Source organism: Eufriesea mexicana, unplaced genomic scaffold, assembly GCF_001483705.2.
Source record: "Eufriesea mexicana isolate 0111107269 unplaced genomic scaffold, ASM148370v2 scaffold1992, whole genome shotgun sequence".
Lineage (NCBI taxonomy): Eukaryota > Metazoa > Arthropoda > Insecta > Hymenoptera > Apidae > Eufriesea > Eufriesea mexicana.
In genome coordinates, this window is record NW_016910066.1 from 111,978 (window position 1) to 128,156 (window position 16,179).

Below are 16,179 nucleotides of genomic sequence, written 5' to 3' on the forward strand. Positions count from 1 at the left end.
TATTACATTGTATACTGATATAAAAAAATTTCAGTACACACAGCATTGCAGTGTGATAAATAGTAAATTATTAATATTAATTGTTGAAGTTACTTATTAAGTTTTAAATTACTAAAATTGAGAAGAAATTCATTCCATTTTGTATATTATTTATGAAAGAAAACATGTATGAATGCTAACATTTTAAAAGATATGATATGTAGTATAGTGTGGTAAATATAAATTCTTAAAGATATAGAATTATATCATTTAAATTTTTTTTTTTTAATGCAGTTTAAAACAATGACAATATTGAATAGCTACGATCTTTCGACAAGAATATTTATTTTATTTTCAATTATAAATTGAATCTTTATTATAATAATAAAAAAGTTTATTATAATAAATGTAATTTAAAAGAACTAAAATTCTTATAGTATCTTTTACATTTATTTTTTTTCTCGAGTCTACCATTTTAAGTAATCAGTTGTAGTTCAAGTTAGCCAACACAATACCAATATTACTACTCTATTACCAACACCACAACAAAAACCAGTTAGAATAAAAGTAATTATACGGCAACTTCATCTACAACTTACCATACTGTCAACGAAAGATCGAAAATGTGGGAAAAGTATACGAATAGTTATCACATTTTATCATGTGTATTATAACGACTAAATTATGCAATTATGTGGCCGATGAGATACGAAACCATGACTCGCGATGAGTGCAGAAAATGTTTACGATGTTTGGGTAAGGTTATGTTTCGAATAATTGTTTTCTTCAATAATATTTAACTTTTTACAATTATAATGTTATTATATACGTTGGAGATATATTTTGATTTTAAAACTGACATTGAATATTGTAATTCCCATAGTTTATATGACTAAAACGTATTAAACAGTAATACAAAAAACTATATTCAATGATCATTATTATTTATTAATGTATTAAAATTTATTACTATTATATGGAAGTGTATCTATTTTTTTATTAAATATAACTAAAATACTATAAATTGTTTCCTTATTTTTAACAATATGTTTATAAATATTTTATATGTATTACTATTTAAAATAATTGATTTTATGTCTAAAACCAGTAATCTTTTGTTAGAATCTGATATATTAGAGAAATAAATCGTTATTCATGTCCAAATTCAAATAATTTAAAAAATAAAAATCAATAGTTAAATAAATTCTTTTAAATACATGCCTAACTTATACGAGTAATATTAATAACACAAACAATTTACTAAGAATATTTTTGAAATAATATAATGATACTTTATGTAAATTTCTATTATAATTATAATGATAATCTAAGTATTACAAAATAACAATTTGTTGAATTTAGCATAATTATTTTATTTAAAACAGACAATATTAATGAAAGTAAAAGTAAACTAAAATTATTCAATTATTTAAAATTACATTAATGTGTCATAAAATAAAAATATATTTATTATATTTGAGTTTATACAGATTATTCAATTATCTATTTTATATAATTACATGTTATTTTTATATATTATGTTTATACATTAAAGATATTGTTTTATAGAACTAGAGGCATATGGAAACATGGTATCTGTATTACGTGCTCAAGGTCCTTTCAGTAATGAAAAGCAAAAGTTGTTACAAGAACTTGCTAAAGTTTTACATATTTCTAATGAAAGACATCGTGCTGAAATAAGAAGAGCTGTTAATGATGAAAAATTAGCAACAATAGCTGAACAGTAAGTATTTATGAAAGGAAAGTGTGTTATATAATCTTTTTAAGTCATTACTCATTGTTTGAGTAAATGCATTATTTTCCATTATATCATTAAATATATTTTGCTTTCATAAACCATTGTTATCTAGGTTAAATGGTCCAAATACTAGTACTGATTGGACAATTGAAGGTCGTCGTGCTATTCCACTCTTGCCAAGATTAAAGGCTCGTTCTGCATTCACAACATTAGCAAATAGCTTATCTCTTGCAACAGTAGCAGCAAACAGAAGGAATCTCCCTGTTCATGAGAAAACAGAGGATGCAAAAGGTTTTAAGGAAAAATATTATCTATTTTGGTAAATGTGTGGTTTTAGTCTATGTAAAATAGTGTATGGCTATAGAACTGTGAGTTAAGCAGATTTAACCAATCAGTATCTTCTTGTATATTCATTGCATAAGGAAAAATTCATTACTCCTATGTTTATTTCTATAGATATTATAAATGAATCTCCTGTGAAGATAAAAGTACAAGAAAAATCATTTAACAATCATGAGTTTGCATGTAATGAAGTAAAAATAAGTGATGAAAATGTTTTAACTGAGGTAATTTTAATTACATATTTATTATATACTGTAAAATACTTTATCAAACTTATTTTAATTATTTTATTAATATATTATAGGTCACTGAATCAGATAGGAATAAGGAAATTAAACAAAGCAATATCTCTGATGGCAGTGAAAAATATATTGTTTCTGAGAAACGTAAACCCACCTCTCCTCTTCCATCAGTACTTCCAAACAAGGTAATTAAGGGTGAAAGAATAAAAATAACTTTGCATTTAATATTTTCATATGTAATACAGGTTCTGGTAGTATCTTCAAGTTCAGTGGGAACTCTTAATCATGCTACTGCTGACAAAAGCTCACTTGAAAATACTATTCATCTATCACGAATATCTACAAATTCATTACAACATCAAAATGTCACTATAATACCATTAAATATTAATTGTGAAGAAAATGTTGCAGGTGATTAGCTTTAATTATAGTACATTTGTAAGATAATGTTTTATAAAGTAGTATCTTTTTTGTTCATTACATTGAATTCAGAATCTAAGGAATCAGCAGTACAAGAAAGTGCCAGTAATCATTCAATAATTCCATCTGGTAATTTTGTCAATACAGTAATCCCAATAAGTACAACAAATATTGCAAAAGCTAAAGGAAGAATAATTACAACACAAAATAAGCTTAATACAAAAATTGGACCAGCAATTCTGGTGTCTGGTAATGTATCATGTTCGTCAGGAAATAATCTCCAGCCTGACACTCAAGATACATCTACACAAGAGAGCTCAAGTATGATTATATTTGTTTGGAAATATGTAATACATTGTTCAGCAAATCCTAGTTATATTTATTTTTCATGTTGTTTTAGGTCCTAAAATTTCATCTGTGTCTCATAGCTTACAAAAAACACCATACTTAGAAAATTCAAATTTAAATTCAATTACAAGTAGCACAAAACGTGTTCTACCAGTAATACATTCTAACGTAAAGTCTCCAATAACTAAAACTATTACTGCAAGTAAGGATTATTGTAATAATCCTAATAAGGGTATAATATTCTATTACAGGATAATTTGAAAACTATAATTATACAAAATTTATAATTATTTAACTAATTTTTTTTTTCGATCGTTGTCAGGTAATTCACATCGACTGATGGCTGTTTGTCCTGTTACAACAGTATCTAATGGTCCAGGACCACCTCAAGCTAAGCAGATAACAACATTAACTTGTAAAAAATTATCTACAACTCTTAACAATAAAACCACTGCCAAAATGGTACAGTTTAAAAGAAAAGAATAAGTATATAATAGTGAACAAATATTGTTATAAAAATATATTTGTAATGTTTCAGGGTGTTACTCTAAATTCTAATAAAACTGTAAATATATCTCATCACCCAGATACGAAATTAGGATCTAAAACAAACGTGATCGTTATACAAAAGGGCCAAACCAAAGGTGTAACTCTTTCACAAGCGGGCAAGGTTCAGTAATATTTAATTCATAAAATAATTATTATGCTTCGTATTTTAAATGTAAAAATAATACAATTCCATATACTGTAGGAGGTATTAGGGAAAGTAATAATGGGTGGAAAAAGTTTGTGCGTTACAAGTCAACATAATGCCTCTATTAATGTGGTTCCCCGGCATGTTACATTGAATAATGGAGATCAAGGTCTAACCATGTTATCCACAACAAACTCATCTCGTACAGAATCTATAACATCTAACATTAAGGTAATAGCTATTTTAATATTTAAAAATTTATGAGTATAATAGAATTTGTATTCATACAGTTTTATAAACATTTATATATTTTCTAAAATAGATAACATTTTAATATTACATGGAACTAATTAAGTCTATTCCACAAACAATATGTAAAATGTGATTGGAAGGATGGTACAACTGAACATGGAGTGATGCTCCATACAAAAGTAAATTAAGAATATAGAATAAAGTGTATTCATTTAAGGCTTTTCAATAAAATCAATTTCAAAAAATCATTATATACGCATACACTCAACTGAAAATTTTCCTTAATTTTTCCTATTGGATTATATAAAATTATTATTGTAATTTAGTAAGACATTAAATATTTTGATAGAATGACATAAAATTATTCAATGTTTTTAAATATTAAAAATAAAAATGTTATTGATAATAGTTCATGTTATTGATTTTGATAGTTAAAATTTATATATTTATTATTAATTTCTCCTGAGGAATTTAGTAAATTATTAATACATTTAAAAATTAATCTCATTTATTGCTAGTAATATTTCTAACATTAATAAACTAAGAAACTTTACCAAGCTAATTATTAATACATATAGATAATATAGCAATTTTTTTAAAAACAAAATCTAAAATTAAAAAATTTTATTTTATGTTTTCAATTTATTTTTGCACTAGGCATCAGTTGTATAATTAACAATTAGCATAATTATGTTCAATTGTATCATTATTGAATCTATCTTCTATATAAATATTGTAATAGTTTTGTGATTATAAATAAAATAAATGTTGACAATTATCAAACTAATGAAAACATAAATTTTATATTTTTCAGTCTAGTAATACCATTATGTTCAACCTCCAACAAGATGTTTTGGACAAAAATAAAGCACTCTCTCATCTGCTTGAATCATCTAATGTTCTCTCTTCTGAACCTAAGACTGTGATACAAAATGCAAATACTTCTCTCTCAAAGGAACCAAGTAACAGTAATTTACATATACAAAATAAAGAGCTAGTTGTAAAAATCGATAGTGTAATTGCTACTGTTAAAGATGAAAAACACAGGTCAGTTTGAAGCTGTTGAAATGTACTATGAAACTTTTATGTTAAACTCATGACTCAACACTGATAACTAACTTTATAATTACTTTAAAGATTTTTTGTAAATTGTACATTGTAAATTAATAATATGTTTTATGTGCAAAATACTTTGCAGATTACAATATACCTCAAAAAATATATGCTTCTTGAATAGAATTAAATATTATTTGTAAACTTCTTATGACATACGTGAAAAAGATTGAGTACATATGAGTTGTATAAAAAATTAAAAAATTGTATTATTGGTTATTTCAAAGGAAAAAAACTTATCTTATTTCAGACTAGAAAATCTTTAATTCTTTTTAAATTTATATTGTTTCACATAATCCATATTTTTTATTGCTTCTGCTATAATTAATATATATTTTATAAATATGCAAATTTTTATTCAATGAAATACATATAAATTCTATGGAATGTTCAAAAAGTAAGCAAATATTGTCAAGTTCAGGCAACAATGTAAATATATAAAGTAAATTAATGAAATTCTATATCATGGATTTCATTATTTAGTATTATTTTTACTTTATTACAATATTAGAAATTGTCATAACATATATATTTTTTATCATTTAAATGATATATTCTATTATTTAAGTTAGAGTTAACAACTGCAATTTTTTAAAATGATCTCGTGTATAACTTCTCTAATCTCATTCATTCACAATACATTGTTTTAAATAACTGGTAATAGAACTAACATAAAAATAGAATTACAAGCATTAATTGTAACAATATTAGATTTAGAATTATAATAACTTATGGAAAAATTTTTACAATGTGCATTATAAAAATAAATTAAATTTCGCTAAGAAAAAAGCATATATATATATATAATCCTATGTATTTAATATTTAACAAATTTTTATCTCTTTAAAAGAGTAAATTTCTTGTTAATTATATTTATTTAGCATAAAATACATTACAATGTCTTGTTCAGATACCTATAATAAAATATGATTAATTTACATTTGATATGTGTTAAATTTCTAAGTCACTAATAGTTATATATTTAATAAAGACTAATCTGTGTTAATGATATCCTATTGAATTTAAATCTATGTAGTATATTTTATGTCATAACAAATTTTTATCTATACAAATTAATATATCAAATATTTTAGATAATATAATTTCCTTATTAATAATATTTTTTACATTCGTATTATAATTTGAGCTTAGTATTTTTCTGTGAAAGTTGTAAAAGAATAAAAAATATTCATTAAGTCAAGCTATATACCATTCTATATATAAAATTAAAGATAAATGGAAAATTGTTAATAAATAAGATAATAATGAAAAATTCTTAATAAACAATTTCACTCATATTTTATATATTAGCTGTCTTACATTTTAAAGTACTATTTACTGCTTAAAGATTAATTTTATATTTACTAATCTAACTTTTTATTGATACTATCAGAGATGTTTAAAGTTCTTAGAATCTGCATTTCGTATAGAATCTTTTGTGTAATTCATGAAAATTGATATTAGACGAACTTTATTTGAAATAAAAACTTTTATTTCATTCAAAAAAATTTTTAATTTAAATTAAACAATAATTGTGGCAAATTTCTAAATAAGGAACTGTGTATATATTCATGCAAAATTTTAACGTTCCATTAATAATAATATTAAATTTATAGTAATAGCATTATTAAATATTATAACTGCAAAACTCAGTTTTTCTGCTACTAAAAATATTACATATGATATTATATATTATAATATCAATATATCAATATATCTTATATATTATTCACTTGATTTGAATTATACTATTGTTGCTGTTGTTGTTGTTGTTGTTGCAAGTTTTAAGTGATAATTTATTTGAAAAATTTTTATATTTAAATTGTGAAATATTCCAATTTATTATTGAATGACTTTTTGATAGGATTGTTGAAATATCTAATAAAACTTTATACTGAAAATCAGCTTTTCTATCATTATTATGCTTAAATAGTAATTTTGTATAAATTAAATCTTTTTATCAAAAACTGTGCACTCGTCTCAATTCTTTGCTTTTCTACATATATGTCTGTATCATTATTTTATTATTGCTTCTGTAACTTCTCTACTCTGTCCTTTTTCAACATTAATTAAGAATAAAATAGTTTAGTTTTTAGTAATAATTTATTTTAACCTTATAATTTCAAAATAAGGCAAGATTTTTTTAATTACATATATTTCATCAGTATTGTCGTTTTTTAAGAATTATGTATTTATATTTACATAAATAAAAAAAAAATTGCTATGATAAAAAAGATTTTTATTATTATCAGTTACAGTATCATATACTTAAAAGTGTTAATATGGACGAGGAGGTGGTCCGCCACGCATCATACCTGGAGGTGGACCTCTCATTCCAGGTGGACCCATTGGTGGACCTCCACGTCCCATAGGTGGCATTCCACAAAATTAAAAAATTTTAATATCAACAATTTAAAATTTACAGAAAAGTTAAATTGTTGTAAATCTGTTCTAATAATTTGAAATAACGCAAACAAAATTTATAAAATGTTACCCATCATGCCAGGTGGTGGGCCCATCATTCCAGGTGGAGGACCTCCAACTGGCATACGTGGAGGACCACCTGGATGCATTTGCGGTGGTGCAGATACTTGACCCCTACCGCCTGGTGTCATTATTTGTTGTGAAGGTCCACCAACGCCTCTAACAGGACCTTGTAAGCCAGCTGGTACTCCAGCAACATTAGCAGGCATACCTCGCCCAGCAGCACGACCCATACCAGGTCCAGGTGCAGCACCAGGAATAGGTACTCTAGGCAATCCTTCTTCAGGAGCTGGAGGACCTTCCACAGTTAAAGAAACAATATTTTCTCCTCTTAAGAGTACAAAGCCCAATACACGTTTATCTTCTCTTTCTGGTTGCTTTGTATTCTTCGGTTTTATCTTACGAAACTCTTCACAATCACCAAGTATCAAGTTCATATGTTTATCAAAAGCTTTAAATGTGCCTATAAATGTCCTTGAATCTTGCAAAATAATTCTCACTCTATAATTGATATGCTGTAGCATCTTATTGTTTTTACCAATCGTCTAAAAATTAAATACATGTAATTTGCTTAATTTTAACAAAAATGTAAATTTAAGAATATAATAAATTTTAATTTAATACGTAATAATGAAAAACGTGGTTTCAAAGTACAAGAAATTGTAAAACATTATGTTTTTCTTTATATTGAAATTATTATTTCAACTACTTGTGATAGTTCTACAATAATTTAAAAACGAATAATACTAATGACTTTCCACTTTATTCAACACTTATATTAGATTCATAAAGTTATGACATCGAAACTTCAAATATTTAAAACATATTTGTATGTACTATTATTTTTCACTTACCATGTTCGTTGTCTCTTTTAACACTAAAAAGAGTTACGAGCAAATTGTTATATTTTAATTATTTCTTAAACAACTATAAACAGTAGAAAATAAATGTTAATCGACTATGCCAAACGAAATTGTTATTCTAATAACATAACCTTTTTACTTATATGGTTAAATAGTATCACCATTCCATCTAAGGAAAATATCTGTGAACATATTTAATTCGATTAAGAGCATATTTCTATGAATAAGTCCTAAAATACTTTAAACATATTTTTGCTTACAATTATTTTTTATTTTAAACTTACATAATATCAGTGAGAAATAAATATTTACAGTACCAAATTTTTGTAATAAATAACTAATTAAGATATACTAAAGATGTAAGAAGTATTCAAAAATTTCCAAAAAATTACAGATACTTGCCCAAATGTCACTTATTTTTAAAAATTAATGATGTATGTTTATTTTAAGGAAATTAGAAAATTAAGCACATTAAATATAACTGTATGTTTTATATATGTACTTGCGTATATTTTATATGCGTACTTATAACATTAAAAATCTACTTTGAATTAAATTACTTTATATGATTAACGATTCAATTGTACAGTTGTAGCAATGTAATTTAAAAATCAAATATGTAATTTAAGTACAAAAAAATATTATTAATTATTTTTAATAAAAACTTAAAGCAATGTTAAATTCATATAAAACTTAAAAATAATATTTTTTTAACATTAATTTTACGGACATTTATTATAAAATTATTTATACAGAATAATTAATTAATTATATTAACAAATTTTATTTTATCATATTAACTTTCCTTTTGTAATTTTTTATATTATACTTAAAGAAAATAACAATAAATTTTACATAATTTTATTAAATACATTATTTAAATTTTTTATAAAACTAATCATAATTTAATAACATATTTAAATTAATTACATCTGCTAATTTATATTGAAATATTTATTCATTTTCTGAGAAATATTAGAAGAATATGTTTTTCCTTTATAATGCTTTATAATGATATTCCATCTTAATATTAATGGATTACTGTTTGCAATATTTTCAGATAATATTTTAGTACGATTTATCAAGAATTGATGATTATATTTCAAGTGATTATTAATTGGTTTATTATCTTCAGCATTAATTGAATGTATATTAATAATTGATTTCACAAAATTTGCAGAATTGTAAGAAATTTCATGAACAGATTTGGCAATGGGCTTTTTATTTTTGGAAACAAAGTTATCTTGATAATCATTTAATGATACATATTCCATTTGTTTCACATTATAAATTTCGTGTTTATTTCTTGGCTTAATTTCAGATGATTCTGTATTACCATGCCCTGAAACAGTATAAGCCTAATTATAAAGCTCCGAAAAATCATTTATCATGTGAGAAACGATAAACCTCTTTTCTTTAAAAATGGTTCTTGAATAAAAATTCGTGATTTAAATGCTTTTTCCTTCTCATGATGATTATTTCTCTTTAAAAATCCTTTAAGAGACATTTTTGTAGATATAACATTCATACTTTTTATTATATTAAAAAAACACGGATCCTTTGGTAGTTTTTCATGTTCTTCCAAATCTAAACATAAATTACTTATAACATTCATAAATTCAGTTATTTTAGTATGATAACCTTTGAATAATGTACATTTTTTAATTTTTTCATTCAATATAGCTGTATTTGTATTGAAATGTGAACACTTGTTAGCAGTATTCAGAGATAAAATATTTTGATCAAATCTATCAGAATAATATAATAATGATTGAGTTTCTGGTGAATATATGGTATTTAATTTTGTTAGTGATTCTAGGACGTTGTTATTAGAATTTCTTTTACTTTTAGAATTGATTTTACATTCTACAGTGCTTTTTGGTATTGAAAAGAGAATAAAAGGTACACGATTTACAATGAGTTTTTCAACAACATAATCGTATTCTTTAACATTATTGTTCATAATGTTCTTAATAGATTTTCTTTTATGAATAATTCTAAAGCAGCTTAAGAATAATTCACAACATGTAGTTTTGACGCTAGGAACAGAACGGGTTCTTAATGAATTAGAAATTGTAGTTTCTTGTGAATTAATATAAATTTTTAATTTTCCACTCATTTCAAAAATGTGTAAATGTTTTGTAATATTTAAGTATTTTAAAAATATATTTATTATTGCGTAGTGTAGTGTATTTTTAAAATTTAGTTGAGTTCAGTCTAATTTATAATTTAATGTTCTTTGTTCCTACAGTACTGAAAAATTATAATTATACCGCTTATGTTACAAATATTTGATTTAAGTGACGGGATAACACCATATCACAATTTATTAAAAAATACACTATTTAATAAAGTTTATAAATCATTATGCATATTATATGTTTATACGATTACACATTTACAATACAAATTTAATACTCAGTTTCAAATTATAACTTTTTGCTAAATATATTTATCTTCTTAAAACACAAACTTAATTTTGATTAGTATTAAAATTATATTTGATTATATTTAATTGTTATTCTATTAAGTATTGTGGTATCAAATATATTAAAAATTATTAATAATTTTTAACTTAACAATTTAAAGTGTCACATCAAATAATTTTCGATATGTTTCTTCACTTTTTTTTTTCATGGATAGATGGCAGTTTTAGCTTCCATGAATAATATTTTTATGTGCTTGACAGAATTCAATAAGGTTAAATAAAGTTGTATATTTTACATGATTTTACATTTTGAAGTGTAATAAAATTACTGAAAGAGACAGTTTTATAAAATTTTGTATCGGTACTTAAAATGGCAACAAAATTAAATCCAGCAACTTCGCCTTCTGTTGAATTAAGTTCGTATCGTGATCAACATTTTAAGGTCAATTGTATAACCCAATCTTTAAATGTTTTAATTTTCTTTTAATATATTAAAAATATTTAAATCATGAAATATATACTCTCTGTACTTTAACTATTCATGATAGAAGTAATTATACTTATTGTTTATTATAGCATCTTAATTTACAAATTTACTTCTGTTAAATTATAATAATTTATAATGATTTATAATAAATTTATAATAATTTATTATAATTTATTGTAATTTATAATAAATTATTTATTATATAAATTATAATAATGGTAATAAAAACAACAAAAGCAACAATAATATTAATATTTTTATAATAAGAATAATTTATGTTTGCAGGGTTCAAGAGCTGAACAAGATAGGCTTTTAAGAAATTCTACCACTTTGTATGTTGGAAATTTATCATTTTATACCACAGAAGAACAGATATATGAATTATTTTCAAAATGTGGTGATATTAGAAGAATTATAATGGGTTTAGATAAATACAAAAAGACTCCTTGTGGTTTCTGTTTTGTTGAATATTATCAAAGGTCCGATGCAGAAAATTGTATGAGATATATTAATGGAACACGTTTAGATGACAGAATAATTAGGACAGATTGGGATGCTGGTTTTATTGAAGGTAGACAATATGGAAGAGGAAAGACTGGTGGACAAGTATGCAACTTCATTTTTTATAATAATATAGTTATATATTTGATTGCTCTAAAATTTGTTAATATCATATAAAATATTACATTATTACAGGTAAGAGATGAATATAGATCAGATTTTGATAGTGGGAGAGGAGGTTATGGTAAAATAATACAACAAAAAGTAACTCCGCTTTCAATATTATAATCAATATTTTCTAGTAATTATTATAAATATTATTTTATAACTTAATGTTTAAAATGAACAACAGAGTTTACTTGATGGCTTTTTTAGTACTGCTCGAATTGTTTCAATGAAAACTTCTGCCAAATTTTCACGTTTCAAAGCAGAACATTCAACATATTTATAAGCTTTCACTTTCTTTTTCATCTTTTTGCATTCTTTAACGGTAATTGTATCCACATTTTCTACATTTCTAAGATCTCCTTTAGTACCTAACAATAAAACAAAAATTAATATTTATATTTAATGTTCATTTTATGATAGTATAAATTTAAATTTACAATGTATTCTATAGAATAATTCTAGAATAATTTTTTAATATGTTTTGCGTTAAAAAGGTTTTTTAACAAAACTGTAAATGGAAAGTTATGTTAGAATATTTCACTAAAGAAAAGAGCACTTATATTAAATTTTTTATATTTTGATTTTAAAAATATTATTTGCATAGTGAAACATTTACATTTGTTGAGTATTAATGATGGCTCACATTATGTAGAAATATTATTAAGAAATATAAAATAATATTGTGAAACAATATTGTAATAATAAGAAATTCTTACCAACAAGAACTATGGGTGTATTTGGACAGTGATGTTTAATTTCTGGATGCCACTTATTTGCTACATTTTCATAAGAAGTGCGAGAATTTACTGAAAAGCAGATCAAGAAGCAATCAGTCTGAAAATAAAATTGAATGGTAAATTGTTATAAATTAAATATTAGTGAAACAAATAATTAGTTAAAGATTCACTCACATTTGGATAAGATAAAGGCCTAATTCTTTCATAATCTTCTTGACCAGCAGTATCCCATAAAGTTATATCAAATTCATGTCCATCTACATACACTGTTCCTGCGTAGTTATCAAACCTAAAAACAGTTTGTAACTATCATCCTCTAATTCATTGTAAATAGGAATCTAATAAAAGATAATGAATTTTTATTTAACAAAATATATATAATATTTATAAAATATTTAAGAAGTAAATACTTTCATATAAACACAAATATTTTCAAGTTCAATTTTCAATGTAAATAGATACGATCAATTAATATCAATTGATAATCAATTGACAGCTTTTATTGTTTAATTATTTTTAGTTTATTGCAATATTATAAAATTATTTTTACTTTATTACAATATTACAAAATATCATGTATATATTTTTATCATTTGATTGATTCATTTTATTGTTTAAATTATTTTTCAATAACTACAATTTTTATACTTGATTTCAACGAATTGTTTTAAATATCTGATGACAGAATTAACATAAAAGTAAAATTGCAATCATTAATTATAACAATATTGAATATTTGATGTTAGAATTTAGAATGATGACAATATATGGGAAGATTCTTATAATGTCCATTATAAAACAAATTTAAATTAAATTTTACTAAGTGAGTTTAATAAAGTAATTTTTAAACGATTTTTATATTTTTGAAGAAGCAAATTTCTTATTAGTTATATTTATTTGACATAAAATACAATATTAAAGTTTTAATTTAATATTTCTTGTAAGTTGCATAAAAGTAAAACATATATTCATTAAGTTAAGTTATACACCATATGTATACATCATTGTACATGATATGTAAAATGGAAAAAAAAAGTATGATCTAAATAATCCATTTAATATCATACAAATACAGCTAAATTGTATATATTTAGAAAGAAGCACTTGGTAGATAGTTCTTAAAGGATCAGACAATTTTTTTTGTATTATAATTCAGGAAATACATTATTTTTTATAATACTGATACCATGGTGATATGAGTCTCGCTTTTAACTATTAGAATGTGTTATTACTTGAAAACTCAAAAAAGTTGATAAGGATTGTTTTTGATATGTATCTTTCAATTGATATTAAATTCTTTTTATGGTCTACAAACAAAAATTAAGAAATTGAAGTATAAACATACTTTTTATTTAAACTATGAAAATTATAATCTAAAATCAAATTTATTGTTTTTGATACTTACACTGTGGGCACATATTCCGAAGGGAATTCATTTGTTGTATATGTAATAAGCATACATGTTTTGCCAACAGTGCCATCACCAATAATTGTAACTTTAATTGGTCTATGCCTGGAAACTTCTTTTTGATTTTCTAAAAAATGGAAAAATAATTTAATTTAAAACTATTTAAATTAATATTTGTCATATAATTATTTACTTCATTTTATTTTCTTAAATTGCTCAAATATATTTATATTTTTTAATTTAAATACTTATTGATGGAAAAATATAACTAAGTAGTAGCAGTATGAAAGGAAAGAAAGAAAAGATGAAAATAAAAAAAGCCCATTTGTAACTTTAATGACACTTTTTATTGAAAAAGATAACTTGTATATTTGTGAATTATTTTTAGCGTTATTTACTATATTGTATATTAATTAAAATCAAAAATGTACCATATTTTTATTATTTTGCTAAAATAATGAACTAATTTCGTTAATTTATCATTAATTTATCGTATCTTATATAATAAAATAAAAGTATTTTCCCATTTAATAGAAATTATATTTTTTGTTTTTTAATCTTTATGCATAATACAATAAAACATTTCGCAATTTATATTATTTATGTGATTTATAAATAATTTTATGATATACGATACAATTTTACAATGCAAAAATATATATTTATTAATTCAATTTAGCAGTATATTTTCGTTGTTAAAAATTGAACTTTTTGATAAATGGTAGATGCATTAAAGAAATGTAAAATGTAAGTAGCATAACGATGTTAATATGAACATTTTTTCTCACTAAAATTAATGAAATGTTTTATTTTTTATATATCACATTATTCGAGTGTCTACATTTGTAGTTTGTCCTATTCTATATCTCATGTCTGAATCACGTATGCCGTGTTCGTACATTTTTAAAGTGCATGCCTTTACCACTTGAATCATCAATGTCATTCCCTTTCTAGCACTCGTCATAATCCTTTAGTTTTTCATATCCTTTAGTTTTTCATATTTTCATATTTTCCTTTGAACTTAACCTAAATGATATATATTTTTTATATATATATTATGTTAAATTTAAAACAATTTTATTTAAATTAATTTTACTTTATCTTTTGAATCCGTAATTTGAAGTTAAAACTATATATAGGATCTTCATAAAGCATCATTCACATTATTGTAAATGGATAATCACTAAGTACATACTTAAATATACACAAATGTAAGATATTATGTTTAAAGAATTTCGTGGGAAGAAGCTTGTTTATGAAAATATGTTTTAAAATGATTAAAGTAATTAGAAAAATATTCTTTACAAAACTTTACAAATGTTGTCACAAATTAAATTTAATTTATGTGAAGCAACAAACATGTTAGAATACTAAAATGCATTTATTATCACATATAAAATGTGAAAGACGCATACTTTCAAGAATATGCTAAGTACAATATTTTCTTTTATCCACCAAGGCTTAAGTAATCGATGTTTCCGTATCATAGTTTTTACCATTTGTTGATAATAGATTTATAGATATAATCATTTTCATTTTTCATGACGGTTTAATTATTTTAAATCAAATTCAATTGAATCACTTCGGCATAAAATTGTTTTAAATTTAAATAATATTTTTTGTTTTCTATTTACCTTTATTATTATTGCACATTGCGCACACAAATAGTTTCAATGCGCACGAGTCCACTACAGTTTGTTCACAGCTACCCGTTAAATTTGACGTCGTTGTTATCAGCAGTCAGCGTTGCAAGTTATCTTTTGTCATCCGGCCAATTCCATTATCCGCTACATTATTTGGCTGTATAAAAATGAATAAGATTGATAATTCATATCAATAAAACTCAATGATATACGTACATTGATCTGAAATGCATAGTTTCATAAAAAAGAAAAGAAAAAAAAAAAAAAAAAAAAAAAAAGCGAAAAACTATGATTAAACATTAAAAATTTTT

General features: G+C 23.4%; 5 protein-coding genes across 7 annotated transcripts in view; 2 read left to right on the forward strand and 3 right to left on the reverse strand.

Annotated features, from left to right (window-relative positions):
- The first annotated feature begins 489 nt into the window (after positions 1 to 489).
- On the forward strand, positions 490 to 5,093 carry LOC108549389 (BRCA2-interacting transcriptional repressor EMSY). Its single transcript, XM_017902739.1, has 12 exons — positions 490 to 735; positions 1,549 to 1,723; positions 1,851 to 2,029; positions 2,195 to 2,304; positions 2,385 to 2,507; positions 2,568 to 2,733; positions 2,815 to 3,063; positions 3,143 to 3,292; positions 3,413 to 3,552; positions 3,629 to 3,760; positions 3,842 to 4,015; positions 4,851 to 5,093. Exons 1-12 carry the CDS (start codon positions 672 to 674, stop codon positions 5,091 to 5,093), a joined length of 1,905 nt encoding a protein of 634 aa, XP_017758228.1. The 5' UTR covers positions 490 to 671.
- Positions 5,094 to 7,426: 2,333 nt separating this feature from the next.
- SmB (small ribonucleoprotein particle protein SmB) lies at positions 7,427 to 8,613 on the reverse strand. Its single transcript, XM_017902768.1, has 3 exons — positions 8,488 to 8,613; positions 7,641 to 8,178; positions 7,427 to 7,539 (listed from the first exon to the last, which is right to left on the reverse strand). The coding sequence occupies exons 1-3, from the start codon at positions 8,488 to 8,490 to the stop codon at positions 7,427 to 7,429; spliced, it is 654 nt and encodes a 217-aa protein (XP_017758257.1). The 5' UTR covers positions 8,491 to 8,613.
- Positions 8,614 to 9,431: 818 nt separating this feature from the next.
- LOC108549411 (uncharacterized) lies at positions 9,432 to 10,615 on the reverse strand. The gene is made up of 2 exons (XM_017902772.1): positions 9,904 to 10,615; positions 9,432 to 9,838 (listed from the first exon to the last, which is right to left on the reverse strand). Exons 1-2 carry the CDS (start codon positions 10,613 to 10,615, stop codon positions 9,432 to 9,434), a joined length of 1,119 nt encoding a protein of 372 aa, XP_017758261.1.
- Positions 10,616 to 11,188: 573 nt separating this feature from the next.
- Cbp20 (cap binding protein 20) lies at positions 11,189 to 12,200 on the forward strand. Its single transcript, XM_017902740.1, has 3 exons — positions 11,189 to 11,366; positions 11,697 to 12,017; positions 12,108 to 12,200. Exons 1-3 carry the CDS (start codon positions 11,295 to 11,297, stop codon positions 12,198 to 12,200), a joined length of 486 nt encoding a protein of 161 aa, XP_017758229.1. The 5' UTR covers positions 11,189 to 11,294.
- A 48-nt stretch (positions 12,201 to 12,248) lies between these two features.
- LOC108549394 (ras-like GTP-binding protein RhoL) overlaps positions 12,249 to 16,179 on the reverse strand; it is a 13,220-nt gene continuing 9,289 nt past the window's right edge. For all 3 annotated transcript variants that reach the window (XM_017902747.1, XM_017902745.1, XM_017902748.1), the window contains exons 2-6: positions 15,860 to 16,025; positions 14,223 to 14,352; positions 12,992 to 13,106; positions 12,797 to 12,914; positions 12,249 to 12,448 (exon numbers count right to left, since the gene is read on the reverse strand). In XM_017902747.1, coding sequence (XP_017758236.1) covers positions 12,249 to 12,448; positions 12,797 to 12,914; positions 12,992 to 13,106; positions 14,223 to 14,352; positions 15,860 to 15,878 — 582 coding nt within the window. In that variant the 5' untranslated portion in view covers positions 15,879 to 16,025. The remainder of the gene's footprint in view (positions 12,449 to 12,796; positions 12,915 to 12,991; positions 13,107 to 14,222; positions 14,353 to 15,859; positions 16,026 to 16,179) is intronic.